Here is a 15,022-nt window from a genome sequence, read left to right as displayed (position 1 = left end):
GAGGGGGTCAGGGGTAAGCTTGGAGCAGGGGAATCCCCCAAGGCCAGGAGAGGGGCGGCCCGAGCGGGCGTCCAGCCCCAGCTGTGGCTGAGGCTGTGGACAGCGCCAGCTCCCTGCCGGCCCCGCCCTTCCCAGCCCTGCGTGCTAGCCGGGGCTCCCCGAAGGGGCTCCGCCGAGGCTCATTCTGCCTTTTTCCAGCCATCACACCTGCAGATGGGGGCTCCGGCCGTGGGAGGGGGCCGCTGCAGACTTTGGAACCACTCCTAGCCAGCACAAAGCCAGAGGCTCACGCCTGTCATCCCAGCTACTCAGGAGGCTGAGAGCTCAGGATGGCGGTTCAAAGCCAGCCCAGGCAGGAAAGTCAGAGAGACTCTTATCTCCAATAAACCACCAGAAAACCAGAAGTGGCACTGTGGCTCAAGTGGTAGAGCGCTCGCCTTGAGCTGAAGAGCTGAGGGACAGCACCCAGCCCCAAGTTGAAGCCCTACGACTGGCAAACAAAAAAAGTGCATTAGAGACATCAGGGGCGCCGTGCAGCTGGGCGTAAATGACAAGGACCAAGGGCGGGTGACCAGGACATCCGGCCCCTACCAGGGTCCACTGGGAACAGATAAAGACTGACCCTGGGAGACCAAAAAGACCCCTGGTCAGGAGAAGGCTCCGGAAGAGCCGGAGGCCCCTCCCCAAGTCCTCCGATCCTCTGGTGTCACTGGGAGTCCCAGGTTGGGGCAGACACTGGCAGTCCACAGGAGCGCCAAACGGCCCACTGCCGGTGCAAGGCCCTCAGATCAGATCGCCCATCCCCTAGCCTAGCCCAGGAGTGGCCCTCCAAGCTCACCTGACCCTTTGAGAAGAAAAGAGGGGGCCCCTTCCCACCCAGCGCCCCAGGCTGCAGCTGCAAGGATCCTGGCATGCTGCCCCTTGACCTCAGCAACCCCGCGGCCCACCATCCCAGGGCTCCACGCCCGGGCCCCGGGCCCCGGGGAAGCCCCCATGGTCCCATCTGCTCTTGATCGTTTCTGGCCGGAACTCCCCGCTGGACTGCTGGGCCAGCCCTTCCCACTCTGAGTTGGCAGCGGGGAGAGTGTCTGTCCATCTGTCCAGCCCTGGGCCTCCGGGGCTGGACCTGGGCCAGCCAGTGTGAGGGGCGGAGGGCAGGGATGTCTGGAGGGAAGCCCCCTTCCTAGGAGCCAGCTCTGCCCCCACACAAGGCTGCGGGCCCGGCCCGCCCAGGCCAGACTCCTCGGAGAACTGCTTTGCCAAGAACAGCCAGATCCCATCTCCTTCCACCTATGAGATGGAACCACAGACCCAGAGAGCACCACCCCGCCGACCTGCGCAGGGCTGGCAGCCTGCGCTGCTGCACACCACCCCTGCACCTGCGTGCTGCTGTGAACCACCCCTGCACCTGCGTGCTGCACACCACCCCTGCACCTGCGTGCTGCTGCACACCACCCCTGCACCTGCGTGCTGCACACCACCCCTGCACCTGCGTGCTGCACACCACCCCTGCACCTGTGTGCTGCTGCACACCACCCCTGCACCTGTGTGCTGCTGCACACCACCCCTGCACCTGCGTGCTGCACACCACCCCTGCACCTGCGTGCTGCTGTGAACCACCCCTGCACCTGCGTGCTGCACACCACCCCTGCACCTGCGTGCTGCACACCACCCCTGCACCTGCGCTGCTGCACACCACCCCTGCACCTGTGTGCTGCTGCACACCACCCCTGCACCTGCGTGCTGCACACCACCCCTGCACCTGCGTGCTGCTGCACACCACCCCTGCACCTGTGTGCTGCTGCACACCACCCCTGCACCTGCGTGCTGCACACCACCCCTGCACCTGCGTGCTGCACACCACCCCTGCACCTGTGTGCTGCTGTGAACCACCCCTGCACCTGCGTGCTGCACACCACCCCTGCACCTGCGTGCTGCTGCACACCACCCCTGCACCTGCGTGCTGCTGCACACCACCCCTGCACCTGTGTGCTGCTGTGAACCACCCCTGCACCTGTGCGCTGCTGCACACCACCCCTGCACCTGCGTGCTGCACACCACCCCTGCACCTGCGTGCTGCTGCACACCACCCCTGCACCTGTGCGCTGCTGCACACCACCCCTGCACCTGTGCGCTGCTGCACACCACCCCTGCACCTGCGTGCTGCACACCACCCCTGCACCTGCGTGCTGCACACCACCCCTGCACCTGTGTGCTGCTGCACACCACCCCTGCACCTGTGTGCTGCTGTGAACCACCCCTGCACCTGCGTGCTGCACACCACCCCTGCAAGTGTGTGCTGCTGCACACCACCCCTGCACCTGCGTGCTGCTGTGAACCACCCCTGCACCTGCGTCCTGCACACCACCCCTGCACCTGTGTGCTGCTGCACACCACCCCTGCACCTGTGTGCTGCACACCACCCCTGCACCTGCGTGCTGCACACCACCCCTGCACCTGTGTGCTGCTGCACACCACCCCTGCACCTGCGTGCTGCTGTGAACCACCCCTGCACCTGCGTGCTGCACACCACCCCTGCACCTGTGTGCTGCTGTGAACCACCCCTGCACCTGCGTGCTGCTGCACACCACCCCTGCACCTGTGTGCTGCTGTGAACCACCCCTGCACCTGCGTGCTGCTGCACACCACCCCTGCACCTGTGTGCTGCTGTGAACCACCCCTGCACCTGTGTGCTGCACACCACCCCTGCACCTGTGCGCTGCTGCACACCACCCCTGCACCTGCGTGCTGCACACCACCCCTGCACCTGTGTGCTGCACACCACCCCTGCACCTGTGTGCTGCTGTGAACCACCCCTGCACCTGCGTGCTGCACACCACCCCTGCACCTGTGTGCTGCTGCACACCACCCCTGCACCTGTGTGCTGCTGTGAACCACCCCTGCACCTGTGTGCTGCACACCACCCCTGCACCTGCGTGCTGCACACCACCCCTGCACCTGTGTGCTGCTGCACACCACCCCTGCACCTGTGTGCTGCTGCACACCACCCCTGCACCTGCGTGCTGCACACCACCCCTGCACCTGTGTGCTGCTGTGAACCACCCCTGCACCTGTGTGCTGCACACCACCCCTGCACCTGCGTGCTGCACACCACCCCTGCACCTGCGTGCTGCTGCACACCACCCCTGCACCTGTGTGCTGCACACCACCCCTGCACCTGCGTGCTGCACACCACCCCTGCACCTGCGTGCTGCACACCACCCCTGCACCTGTGTGCTGCACACCACCCCTGCACCTGCGTGCTGCACACCACCCCTGCACCTGTGCGCTGCTGCACACCACCCCTGCACCTGCGTGCTGCACACCACCCCTGCACCTGTGTGCTGCACACCACCCCTGCACCTGTGTGCTGCTGTGAACCACCCCTGCACCTGCGTGCTGCACACCACCCCTGCACCTGTGTGCTGCTGCACACCACCCCTGCACCTGCGTGCTGCACACCACCCCTGCACCTGTGTGCTGCACACCACCCCTGCACCTGTGTGCTGCTGCACACCACCCCTGCACCTGTGTGCTGCACACCACCCCTGCACCTGTGTGCTGCACACCACCCCTGCACCTGTGTGCTGCTGCACACCACCCCTGCACCTGTGTGCTGCTGCACACCACCCCTGCACCTGTGTGCTGCACACCACCCCTGCACCTGCGTGCTGCACACCACCCCTGCACCTGCGTGCTGCACACCACCCCTGCACCTGTGTGCTGCACACCACCCCTGCACCTGTGTGCTGCTGCACACCACCCCTGCACCTGTGTGCTGCACACCACCCCTGCACCTGTGTGCTGCACACCACCCCTGCACCTGTGTGCTGCACACCACCCCTGCACCTGCATGCTGCACACCACCCCTGCACCTGTGTGCTGCTGCACACCACCCCTGCACCTGCGTGCTGCACACCACCCCTGCACCTGTGTGCTGCACACCACCCCTGCACCTGTGTGCTGCACACCACCCCTGCACCTGTGTGCTGCACACCACCCCTGCACCTGTGTGCTGCACACCACCCCTGCACCTGCGTGCTGCACACCACCCCTGCACCTGTGTGCTGCACACCACCCCTGCACCTGTGTGCTGCTGCACACCACCCCTGCACCTGTGTGCTGCACACCACCCCTGCACCTGCATGCTGCACACCACCCCTGCACCTGTGTGCTGCACACCACCCCTGCACCTGTGTGCTGCACACCACCCCTGCACCTGTGTGCTGCACACCACCCCTGCACCTGTGTGCTGCACACCACCCCTGCACCTGTGTGCTGCACACCACCCCTGCACCTGTGTGCTGCACACCACCCCTGTGCCCTGCCGGTGTGCTTAGAACCTCAACTTGGGAAGGTTTAGGTTTGGGCTGCATACCTGTCCACTAGGCCAGGCCCTGTGTTTGATCTCTAGCACTGCAAGTAAACCAGGCTAATTGAACCCGGCTCAGTGTGTTGGCGTATACTGTAATCCCAGCACCCAAGAGACTGAGGCAGGAGAGTCTCAAGTTTCAGGCCAGCTTAAGCGACATAGCCAGACCCCACCTAGGGAAGGTTCCAGCTGCACCACCTGCCCCTCCGTGGCCTGAAGCCAGGGACACTAGCTCACCGCCTCAAAGGGCAGGGGTGGTCCTCACTACGCACCATAGAGGGCCTTCCCCCGGGACGGCTGCCAGGGGAGGGCCCCGCCTCCCTCACCCCTCCGTGGCTCTGCCCCCACCCCAGGCACGCTGGACGCCTCTGGGGCCGCCCCTCGGCCCGGTCTCCTCCCGCGTCTGTCCCTGCCCAGCAGAGGACGTGCAGAGCCACAGCACCACAGCGTCGCCCCCTGCAGAAAGCACGGGCACGTTGGCCCCAGACCCCAGGGACCACCGCTCCAGTCCCTGCGCTGTCACCCCTGGAATCAACGTGCCTGGAGAAGAGGGATGAGGTCAGGAAGCAGGGACCGAGGCCAAGCTGTGCCGCCCTGGCCAGCGTGGTGGCCCTGCCGGCCGGGGCCTCGCGGCCCCTCCGTGATGTCGGGCTCCTGCAGGGGCTGCGGGCCGGGGCTGAGAAGCCAGGACAGGCAAGTTCAGCCTTCAAGTGGCCCTGGCCTTTGTTTGCTTAATCGAGTAAAAGAAAATACATGGAACCTCTCGTGGAGGGGACGAAGGGAAGGAGGACCTTTCATCCAAGAGAAACACCCTCCAAGGAGGCCCTGGCCAAGACAGGGCAGGCCAGAGGCTCTCCAAGTGCGGCGGGTGGGAGGCTGGAGGAGGCCGGGCAGGGAAGGCTGGAGAGGAGCCCCACAGAGGCCGCTGCGTCCCGACGCTGAGCAGGAGAGTCCTCCCGTCTGTCAACGCCTCGGGGCCACCCAGAGCCCCATCCCACGCTTCCTAGTCCGCGCACCCCTAGCCGGGCAGGCCTGCTGCTCCTCCACGGTTAGCAGCCCAGGGCCAGCCTTGGGGAATTCTGGGTCCCTGCACCACAGTTTTTAGGACAGGCCTGGAGGCAGAAGAGGCCACGGGTCTCCTCGGAGGAGTCTCAGACCTCCGCCTCCTGTGTGACCGGAATTGTGGGTGAGAAGCACTGTTCCTGGCCAGGAGATGGGGCTCCAAACAGTGTGCCCTCCCTTGCCCCTGACCTGGGGCCAGCCGGAGCGCTCTCGGAGACTCTCCATGGAGCTGCTGGCTATGTCGGGATTATCGGCAGATTGAAGTGAGGTAATAGATGAGGGTGCTCTGTAAACTGTACAGAGTATCATCTCACTGCCAGGGTGGAAAGAAGTTGGTAGTAGAGTTGTTGACGAATAGCAGAATACCGGGCCAGGATGAGGCAGGTACCCTCTTTGTCCAGAAACAGTTTGTGAAGCAGTGGCTTTGTGAAGCTGGAAGTCTCCGGAAACGTAATTCAAGCCAAACGAAAATCTGTTGACGGCAGTCATTGGAAAATCTTTGGCCGATGTGTGCAGGTGAGATTTGACCTAGCGCTTCACTGGTGTGACCAAGGCTCTGGTTTCTAGTCTGTGTACCTGTCGGGGGCCTAGCACACGCTAACAACCTAAGGCATGCTTTATGAAAAATAAACCACGCTGCCCTTTATGCAGCACAAATAGAAGCTTCGATGACTTGGGAATCCAAGTCTCTGGTGGTATGCAACAGAAGCCAGCGCAAGCCAAGGAATGTGGTGGAAGAAGCCGTGTGGGGCTGTAAAGCAAGGTTTGGAAATGAACTGGCGATCGGCAGGCCCGGGCCCAGCAGGACCTCGTAATCATCCCAGAACCCCCAAGGCAGTGGGGAAGCGAGGGACTGAGCGCCCACCGCCACCGGCCACATCTCAGAAAACTCCCCGCAGGCTGCAGGACAGACAGAGGACAACGCAGGGAGAGAGGAGAGGAGAGGGGAGGGGAGGGGGGGTCGGGCGTGCCGGTGGCGGAGGGGATGGGGCCCAGGCTCGGATGTAAGAAGCACTCACGGAGAGAAGCGGAGGGCACGGAGACTCGGCAAGGCTGGCCAGACAAGCACCCAGCGCTGAGCAGCACCACGGAGGAGGTGTGGCCCCACCGGTCTCCCGCGGAACCAGGGCCGTGGTGGTACCACTTGTCCTACAGCAGGCCAGGCCAGACGGCCAGCCCGGAGGCGGCCCGGGAGAGACACCACCGGTTTGTATCCGACATCGGGGTGCTTATCCCCTTTGGGTACAGAGTGGAACGTCCAGAGCCAAGTTCTGGAGTGCTGTTGGCCTCTGCTTCCTGCCCCAGGCTTCATCTGCACAGAATTGCAGAGACGTAAACATGACGGCCGCATGGAGATCCCGGTTAGGAGGCCGTGCGCCGGCCGTGGCAGCCATCAAACCGTGGGAGCTCTGACCCCGGAGGCTGAGACACAACAACGTGGTGGCTGCCGGGAGGCCCTTCCCCAGCCCCACGCCCATCCCCACTGCCAACGCCCACTTCTTCAACATGGTTAATTAACGTAATGAATTATGACAATCGTGGATGGCGCCTCTGATCTGCTGACAGCTGATACAGAGGCGGTGGCCAAGATTCTTCATGTGCACACACACACACAACTCCACTGTACACACATACACAACCCCACTACACACACACACAATTCCACGAACACACATACACAACCCTATACACACACACACAACCCCATACACACACATACAACTCCACTGAACACACATACACAATCCCATACACACACACAACTCCACGAACACACATACACAACCCCATACACACACACACCACTCCACTAAACATACATACACAACCCCATACACACACACACACACAACTCCACTGAACACACACACACAACCCCATACACACACATACCACTCCACTGAATACACATACACAACCCATACACACACACACACACACAACTCCACTAAACATACATACACAACCCCATACACACACACACAATTCCACGAACACACATACACAACCCCATACACACACACACACAACTCCACGAACACACATACACAACCCCATACACACACACACAACTCCACGAACACACATACACAACCCCATACACACACACACAACTCCACTGAACACACATACACAACCCCATACACACACACACCACTCCACTGAACACACATACACAACCCCATACTCACACACACACACACACACAACTCCACCAAAGATAGCTTGCATCTGGGTTTGTAATTTGGTGACTTTTCCATCTGTATGTGGCAAAACACAACTTGTGCTGACGGAGGCCAAAGGAAGAGTCAGAGAGTGCATCTCTGCACGGCATCTCCTGCAACGCGGGTGATCAGCAGCCTCACCAGCCCTGCATCCCCCAATACCCGGCCTACGACAGGCCCACACTTTCTGCACGGAGTCTGGACGCTTTAGTCATTAGCAATAGAACTCCATTGAATGTGCCAAGTAGTCCATAAACCAAACAAAAACTGAATGCCAAATCAGAGGAAGAGCAGACAACCAGCGGCAGCCAGCAACTCAAACACCACAGAGGAACAGAGAACCAGCGGCAGCCAGCAACTCAAACACCATAGAGGAACAGAACCAGCGACCAGCAACTCAAACACCACAGAGCAACAGAACCAGCAACTGCCAGCAACTCAAACACCACAGAGCAACAGAACCAGCAACTGCCAGCAACTCAAACACCACAGAGCAACAGAACCAGCAACTGCCAGCAACTCAAACACCACAGAGCAACAGAACCAGCAACTGCCAGCAACTCAAACACCACAGAGGAACAGAACCAGCCACTGCCAGCAACTCAAACACCACAGAGGAACAGAACCAGCGACCAGCAACTCAAACACCACAGAGGAACAGAACCAGCGACCAGCAACTCAAACACCACAGAGGAACAGAACCAGCGACCAGCAACTCAAACACCACAGAGCAACAGAACCAGCAACTGCCAGCAACTCAAACACCACAGAGCAACAGAACCAGCCACTGCCAGCAACTCAAACACCACAGAGGAACAGAACCAGCGACCAGCAACTCAAACACCACAGAGCAACAGAACCAGCGACCAGCAACTCAAACACCACAGAGGAACAGAACCAGCGACCAGCAACTCAAACACCACAGAGCAACAGAACCAGCAACTGCCAGCAACTCAAACACCACAGAGGAACAGAACCAGCAACTGCCAGCAACTCAAACACCACAGAGCAACAGAACCAGCAACTGCCAGCAACTCAAACACCACAGAGCAACAGAACCAGCGACCAGCAACTCAAACACCACAGAGGAACAGAACCAGCCACTGCCAGCAACTCAAACACCACAGAGCAACAGAACCAGCAACTGCCAGCAACTCAAACACCACAGAGCAACAGAACCAGCGACCAGCAACTCAAACACCACAGAGGAACAGAACCAGCCACTGCCAGCAACTCAAACACCACAGAGGAACAGAACCAGCGACCAGCAACTCAAACACCACAGAGGAACAGAACCAGCGACCAGCAACTCAAACACCACAGAGGAACAGAACCAGCGACCAGCAACTCAAACACCACAGAGCAACAGAACCAGCAACTGCCAGCAACTCAAACACCACAGAGCAACAGAACCAGCCACTGCCAGCAACTCAAACACCACAGAGGAACAGAACCAGCGACCAGCAACTCAAACACCACAGAGCAACAGAACCAGCGACCAGCAACTCAAACACCACAGAGGAACAGAACCAGCAACCAGCAACTCAAACACCACAGAGCAACAGAACCAGCAACTGCCAGCAACTCAAACACCACAGAGCAACAGAACCAGCAACTGCCAGCAACTCAAACACCACAGAGCAACAGAACCAGCGACCAGCAACTCAAACACCACAGAGGAACAGAACCAGCCACTGCCAGCAACTCAAACACCACAGAGCAACAGAACCAGCAACTGCCAGCAACTCAAACACCACAGAGCAACAGAACCAGCGACCAGCAACTCAAACACCACAGAGGAACAGAACCAGCCACTGCCAGCAACTCAAACACCACAGAGCAACAGAACCAGCAACCAGCAACTCAAACACCACAGAGCAACAGAACCAGCGACCAGCAACTCAAACACCACAGAGGAACAGAACCAGCAACCAGCAACTCAAACACCACAGAGGAACAGAACCAGCGACCAGCAACTCAAACACCACAGAGCAACAGAACCAGCAACACCAGCAACTCAAACACCACAGAGCAACAGAACCAGCAACTGCCAGCAACTCAAACACCACAGAGCAACAGAACCAGCAACTGCCAGCAACTCAAACACCACAGAGCAACAGAACCAGCAACCAGCAACTCAAACACCACAGAGCAACAGAACCAGCAACCAGCAACTCAAACACCACAGAGGAACAGAACCAGCGACTGCCAGCAACTCAAACACCACAGAGCAACAGAACCAGCCACTGCCAGCAACTCAAACACCACAGAGCAACAGAACCAGCAACCAGCAACTCAAACACCACAGAGCAACAGAACCAGCCACTGCCAGCAACTCAAACACCACAGAGCAACAGAACCAGCGACTGCCAGCAACTCAAACACCACAGAGCAACAGAACCAGCAACCAGCAACTCAAACACCACAGAGCAACAGAACCAGCAACTGCCAGCAACTCAAACACCACAGAGCAACAGAACCAGCAACCAGCAACTCAAACACCACAGAGCAACAGAACCAGCAACCAGCAACTCAAACACCACAGAGCAACAGAACCAGCCACTGCCAGCAACTCAAACACCACAGAGCAACAGAACCAGCCACTGCCAGCAACTCAAACACCACAGAGCAACAGAACCAGCCACTGCCAGCAACTCAAACACCACAGAGCAACAGAACCAGCAACCAGCAACTCAAACACCACAGAGCAACAGAACCAGCGACCAGCAACTCAAACACCACAGAGCAACAGAACCAGCAACTGCCAGCAACTCAAACACCACAGAGGAACAGAACCAGCAACACCAGCAACTCAAGCACCACAGAGGAACAGAACCAGCGACCAGCAACTCAAACACCACAGAGCAACAGAACCAGCAACCAGCAACTCAAACACCACAGAGCAACAGAACCAGCAACCAGCAACTCAAACACCACAGAGGAACAGAACCAGCAACCAGCAACTCAAACACCACAGAGGAACAGAACCAGCAACCAGCAACTCAAACACCACAGAGCAACAGAACCAGCGACCAGCAACTCAAACACCACAGAGGAACAGAACCAGCGACCAGCAACTCAAACACCACAGAGCAACAGAACCAGCAACCAGCAACTCAAACACCACAGAGCAACAGAACCAGCAACTGCCAGCAACTCAAACACCACAGAGGAACAGAACCAGCGACCAGCAACTCAAACACCACAGAGCAACAGAACCAGCAACTGCCAGCAACTCAAACACCACAGAGCAACAGAACCAGCAACTGCCAGCAACTCAAACACCACAGAGCAACAGAACCAGCGACACCAGCAACTCAAACACCACAGAGCAACAGAACCAGTGACCAGCAACTCAAACACCACAGAGCAACAGAACCAGCAACCAGCAACTCAAACACCACAGAGCAACAGAACCAGCAACTGCCAGCAACTCAAACACCACAGAGCAACAGAACCAGTGACCAGCAACTCAAACACCACAGAGCAACAGAACCAGCAACCAGCAACTCAAACACCACAGAGCAACAGAACCAGCAACTGCCAGCAACTCAAACACCACAGAGCAACAGAACCAGCGACTGCCAGCAACTCAAACACCACAGAGGAACAGAACCAGCGACCAGCAACACAAACACCACAGAGCAACAGAACCAGCAACTGCCAGCAACTCAAACACCACAGAGCAACAGAACCAGCCACTGCCAGCAACTCAAACACCACAGAGGAACAGAACCAGCAACCAGCAACTCAAACACCACAGAGCAACAGAACCAGCAACTGCCAGCAACTCAAACACCACAGAGGAACAGAGAACCAGCAACTGCCAGCAACTCAAGCACCACAGAGCAACAGAACCAGCAACTGCCAGCAACTCAAACACCACAGAGCAACAGAACCAGCAACTGCCAGCAACTCAAACACCACAGAGCAACAGAACCAGCGACCAGCAACTCAAACACCACAGAGCAACAGAACCAGCAACTGCCAGCAACTCAAACACCACAGAGCAACAGAACCAGCAACCAGCAACTCAAACACCACAGAGCAACAGAACCAGCAACTGCCAGCAACTCAAACACCACAGAGGAACAGAGAACCAGCAACTGCCAGCAACTCAAGCACCACAGAGCAACAGAACCAGCAACTGCCAGCAACTCAAACACCACAGAGCAACAGAACCAGCAACTGCCAGCAACTCAAACACCACAGAGGAACAGAACCAGCCACTGCCAGCAACTCAAACACCACAGAGCAACAGAACCAGCAACCAGCAACTCAAACACCACAGAGCAACAGAACCAGCAACTGCCAGCAACTCAAACACCACAGAGGAACAGAACCAGCAACTGCCAGCAACTCAAACACCACAGAGCAACAGAACCAGCCACTGCCAGCAACTCAAACACCACAGAGCAACAGAACCAGCAACCAGCAACTCAAACACCACAGAGCAACAGAACCAGCAACTGCCAGCAACTCAAACACCACAGAGGAACAGAACCAGCAACCAGCAACTCAAACACCACAGAGCAACAGAACCAGTGACCAGCAACTCAAACACCACAGAGGAACAGAACCAGCGACCAGCAACTCAAACACCACAGAGGAACAGAACCAGCGACCAGCAACTCAAACACCACAGAGCAACAGAACCAGCCACTGCCAGCAACTCAAACACCACAGAGCAACAGAACCAGCAACCAGCAACTCAAACACCACAGAGGAACAGAACCAGCAACCAGCAACTCAAACACCACAGAGCAACAGAACCAGTGACCAGCAACTCAAACACCACAGAGGAACAGAACCAGTGACCAGCAACTCAAACACCACAGAGCAACAGAACCAGCAACTGCCAGCAACTCAAACACCACAGAGGAACAGAACCAGCGACCAGCAACTCAAACACCACAGAGGAACAGAACCAGCGACCAGCAACTCAAACACCACAGAGGAACAGAACCAGTGACCAGCAACTCAAACACCACAGAGGTGAGGGCTGGGAAGTAGATAGGTAAGTAGGTGATCAGAAGATGGTTGATAGATAATAGGTAATTAAATAGGAGGTAAAGGAGATAGATGAGAGCTACGCTGCTAGAGGACAGAGGATGGATGGATGGGTGGATGGATGGATATATAGATGGATGATGGATGGATAGATGGATGATGGATGGATGGATGGATAGATAGATAGATAGATGGATGATGGATGGATAGATGGATGGATAGATAGATGGATGGATGGATAGATGGATGATGGATGGATGGATGGATGGACAGATAGACAGACAGACAGATAGATAGATAGATAGATAGATAGATAGATAGATAGATAGATAGATAGATAGATAGATAGATGGATGGATAGATAGATAGATAGATGGATGGATGGATGATGGATGGATAGATAGATGGATGGATAGATGGATGATGGATGGATGGATAGATAGATAGATAGATGAAAAGAAAGAATAGGTAGGTAGAGGTAGATAGATGATAGGCAGGTAGGTAGATGGAGTTCCTTCATGCTGTTCTCAGATCCTACCTGCCTCAGAAACTTCTCGGCCAGTCTGGCCTTTCCCCGTGGTCCCCAGCTTGTGAATCTGGGGCAGGTAGGGTGACAGGCGATTGCCGCCACGCCAGCCTTCCGGCGCCTTCTCTCACACACTGGATCACCGCACACTTGTGGCGCCAGGTCCACTTTCCCAGAACCTCGCGTGTCCCAGACAAATGCTGGACGGTGAGCCCCAGAGGTCACCTAAAATCCTGCTCTGCTGCGCCCGACCCACCAGCCCTGGGTTGTTCGGAGGGGCGGGAATCCTTCCCTGGGCCCCCAGACGCAGCTGGGGGGGGGGGGTAGTGTGTGTGTAAGGGGAATTAGGGAGAGGCAGTCGTGAAAGCAGACTTCAGTCTCAACCCCAGTGCTGCAGGATCTGGTCTATTGTGGGCTGTAATCGTCTATTTGCTTAAGTGAAGCCTTTTATCCGGATTACCCAGCACTGAATACAAAGGAAGTAGCTCCCCGGGAAGTTCAAAACCCACCACTGGCAGGGTTCTAATCGCCTCAGGGCTCGGGTCAGAGGTGACTGCAGATTAAGATCTCCAGGAAATAAAAGCGGTTCCAGACTTCTGAATGAGCTCATGGCTCCTCTCCTCCACCGGCAAGCCAGGCTTCATTCCTAATGGAAGCCCCCCCCAGCCCCCTGCCCCCCCCCAGCCTGCTCCTGCCCCTCCTGGCTGACCACAGCCCCCCCCCAGCCCCCTGCCCCCCCAGCCTGCTCCCGCCCCTCCTGGCTGACCACAGCCCCCCCAGCTCCCTGCCCCCCCCAGCCTGCTCCCGCCCCTCCTGGCTGACCACAGCCCCCCCCAGCCCCCTGCCCCCCCCAGCCTGCTCCCGCCCCTCCTGGCTGACCACAGCCCCCCCAGCCCCCTGCCCCCCCCAGCCTGCTCCCGCCCCTCCTGGCTGACCACAGCCCCCCCAGCCCCCTGCCCCCCCCAGCCTGCTCCCGCCCCTCCTGGCTGACCACAGCCCCCCCAGCCCCCTGCCCCCCCCAGCCTGCTCCCGCCCCTCCTGGCTGACCACAGCCCCCCTCCCGGGGCCCCTCCCCAGCCTGGCTGGAAGTACTGAGAGCTATAGGAGGGGTGAAGCAACTTGTGTGACCGACCCCGTCCTGGAGGTCTCCACGCTGCCTGAGCATCTGGAGCTCTGGGAGTAAGTCTGTCCTTCCGCCCCGGAAGTTCGGCTGTTCAAGGGCAGGACCCCAGGCTTGGAAGCCAGGCTGGGAGTGGGGATGGTGAACAGGCCGAGCCAGCTGGAAAACAGTGGCGCACCTGAAAGGGAAGGGATCGTGCCGGGGGGAGCAGAGACACCAAGTCCCCATAACACGGCCACCGCCAAAGACCAGCCTTCCAACACAAATGGACACGGCCACCGCCAAAGACCAGCCTTCCAACACAAATGGATGAACAGACGGAAAGACAGACAAGTGCACAGACGGATCGACGGGCGGACAAATGCATGGATGCATAGATGCATAGATGCATGGACGGAGGGACAGATGCATGGACAGAAGGACAGACGGACAGGTGGGCAGAGGCATGGATGGATGGATGATGCATTGGTAAGAGAACAGATAAACGAATAGGTAAGACATGAAATTAGCCATGATTTGGTGTCCCCAGGACAAAATGAGTTACTCCTACCAAATTTTGCTTGGTACTACTAGACCGTCCACCGGCGTGAATGTATCCCAGAGCAATATTTCTCCAAATACAAAAGAAGCAAGATAATTGAAGGAAAATTGGCGATATTCCTACCATCTGACTTCCTGCACACCTGAATCCAACATGACCTCACTTC

General features: G+C 57.9%; 2 protein-coding genes across 2 annotated transcripts; both read left to right on the top strand.

Moving 5' to 3' along the window:
• Positions 1-1,292: 1,292 nt before the first annotated feature.
• LOC122101878 (keratin-associated protein 10-5-like) lies at positions 1,293-2,615 on the top strand. Its single transcript, XM_042672357.1, has one exon. The coding sequence runs from the start codon at positions 1,293-1,295 to the stop codon at positions 2,613-2,615; it is 1,323 nt and encodes a 440-aa protein (XP_042528291.1).
• A 5,315-nt stretch (positions 2,616-7,930) lies between these two features.
• LOC122101877 (TRIO and F-actin-binding protein-like) lies at positions 7,931-12,631 on the top strand. The gene has a single exon (XM_042672356.1). It carries the CDS (start codon positions 7,931-7,933, stop codon positions 12,629-12,631), a length of 4,701 nt encoding a protein of 1,566 aa, XP_042528290.1.
• Positions 12,632-15,022: the final 2,391 nt, after the last annotated feature.

Source organism: Dipodomys spectabilis, unplaced genomic scaffold (assembly GCF_019054845.1).
Source record: "Dipodomys spectabilis isolate Male_0828 unplaced genomic scaffold, ASM1905484v1 ptg000699l, whole genome shotgun sequence".
Lineage (NCBI taxonomy): Eukaryota > Metazoa > Chordata > Mammalia > Rodentia > Heteromyidae > Dipodomys > Dipodomys spectabilis.
The sequence above is the reverse complement of the archived record's forward strand: the minus strand, read 5'-3'. Positions and strand labels throughout refer to the sequence as shown.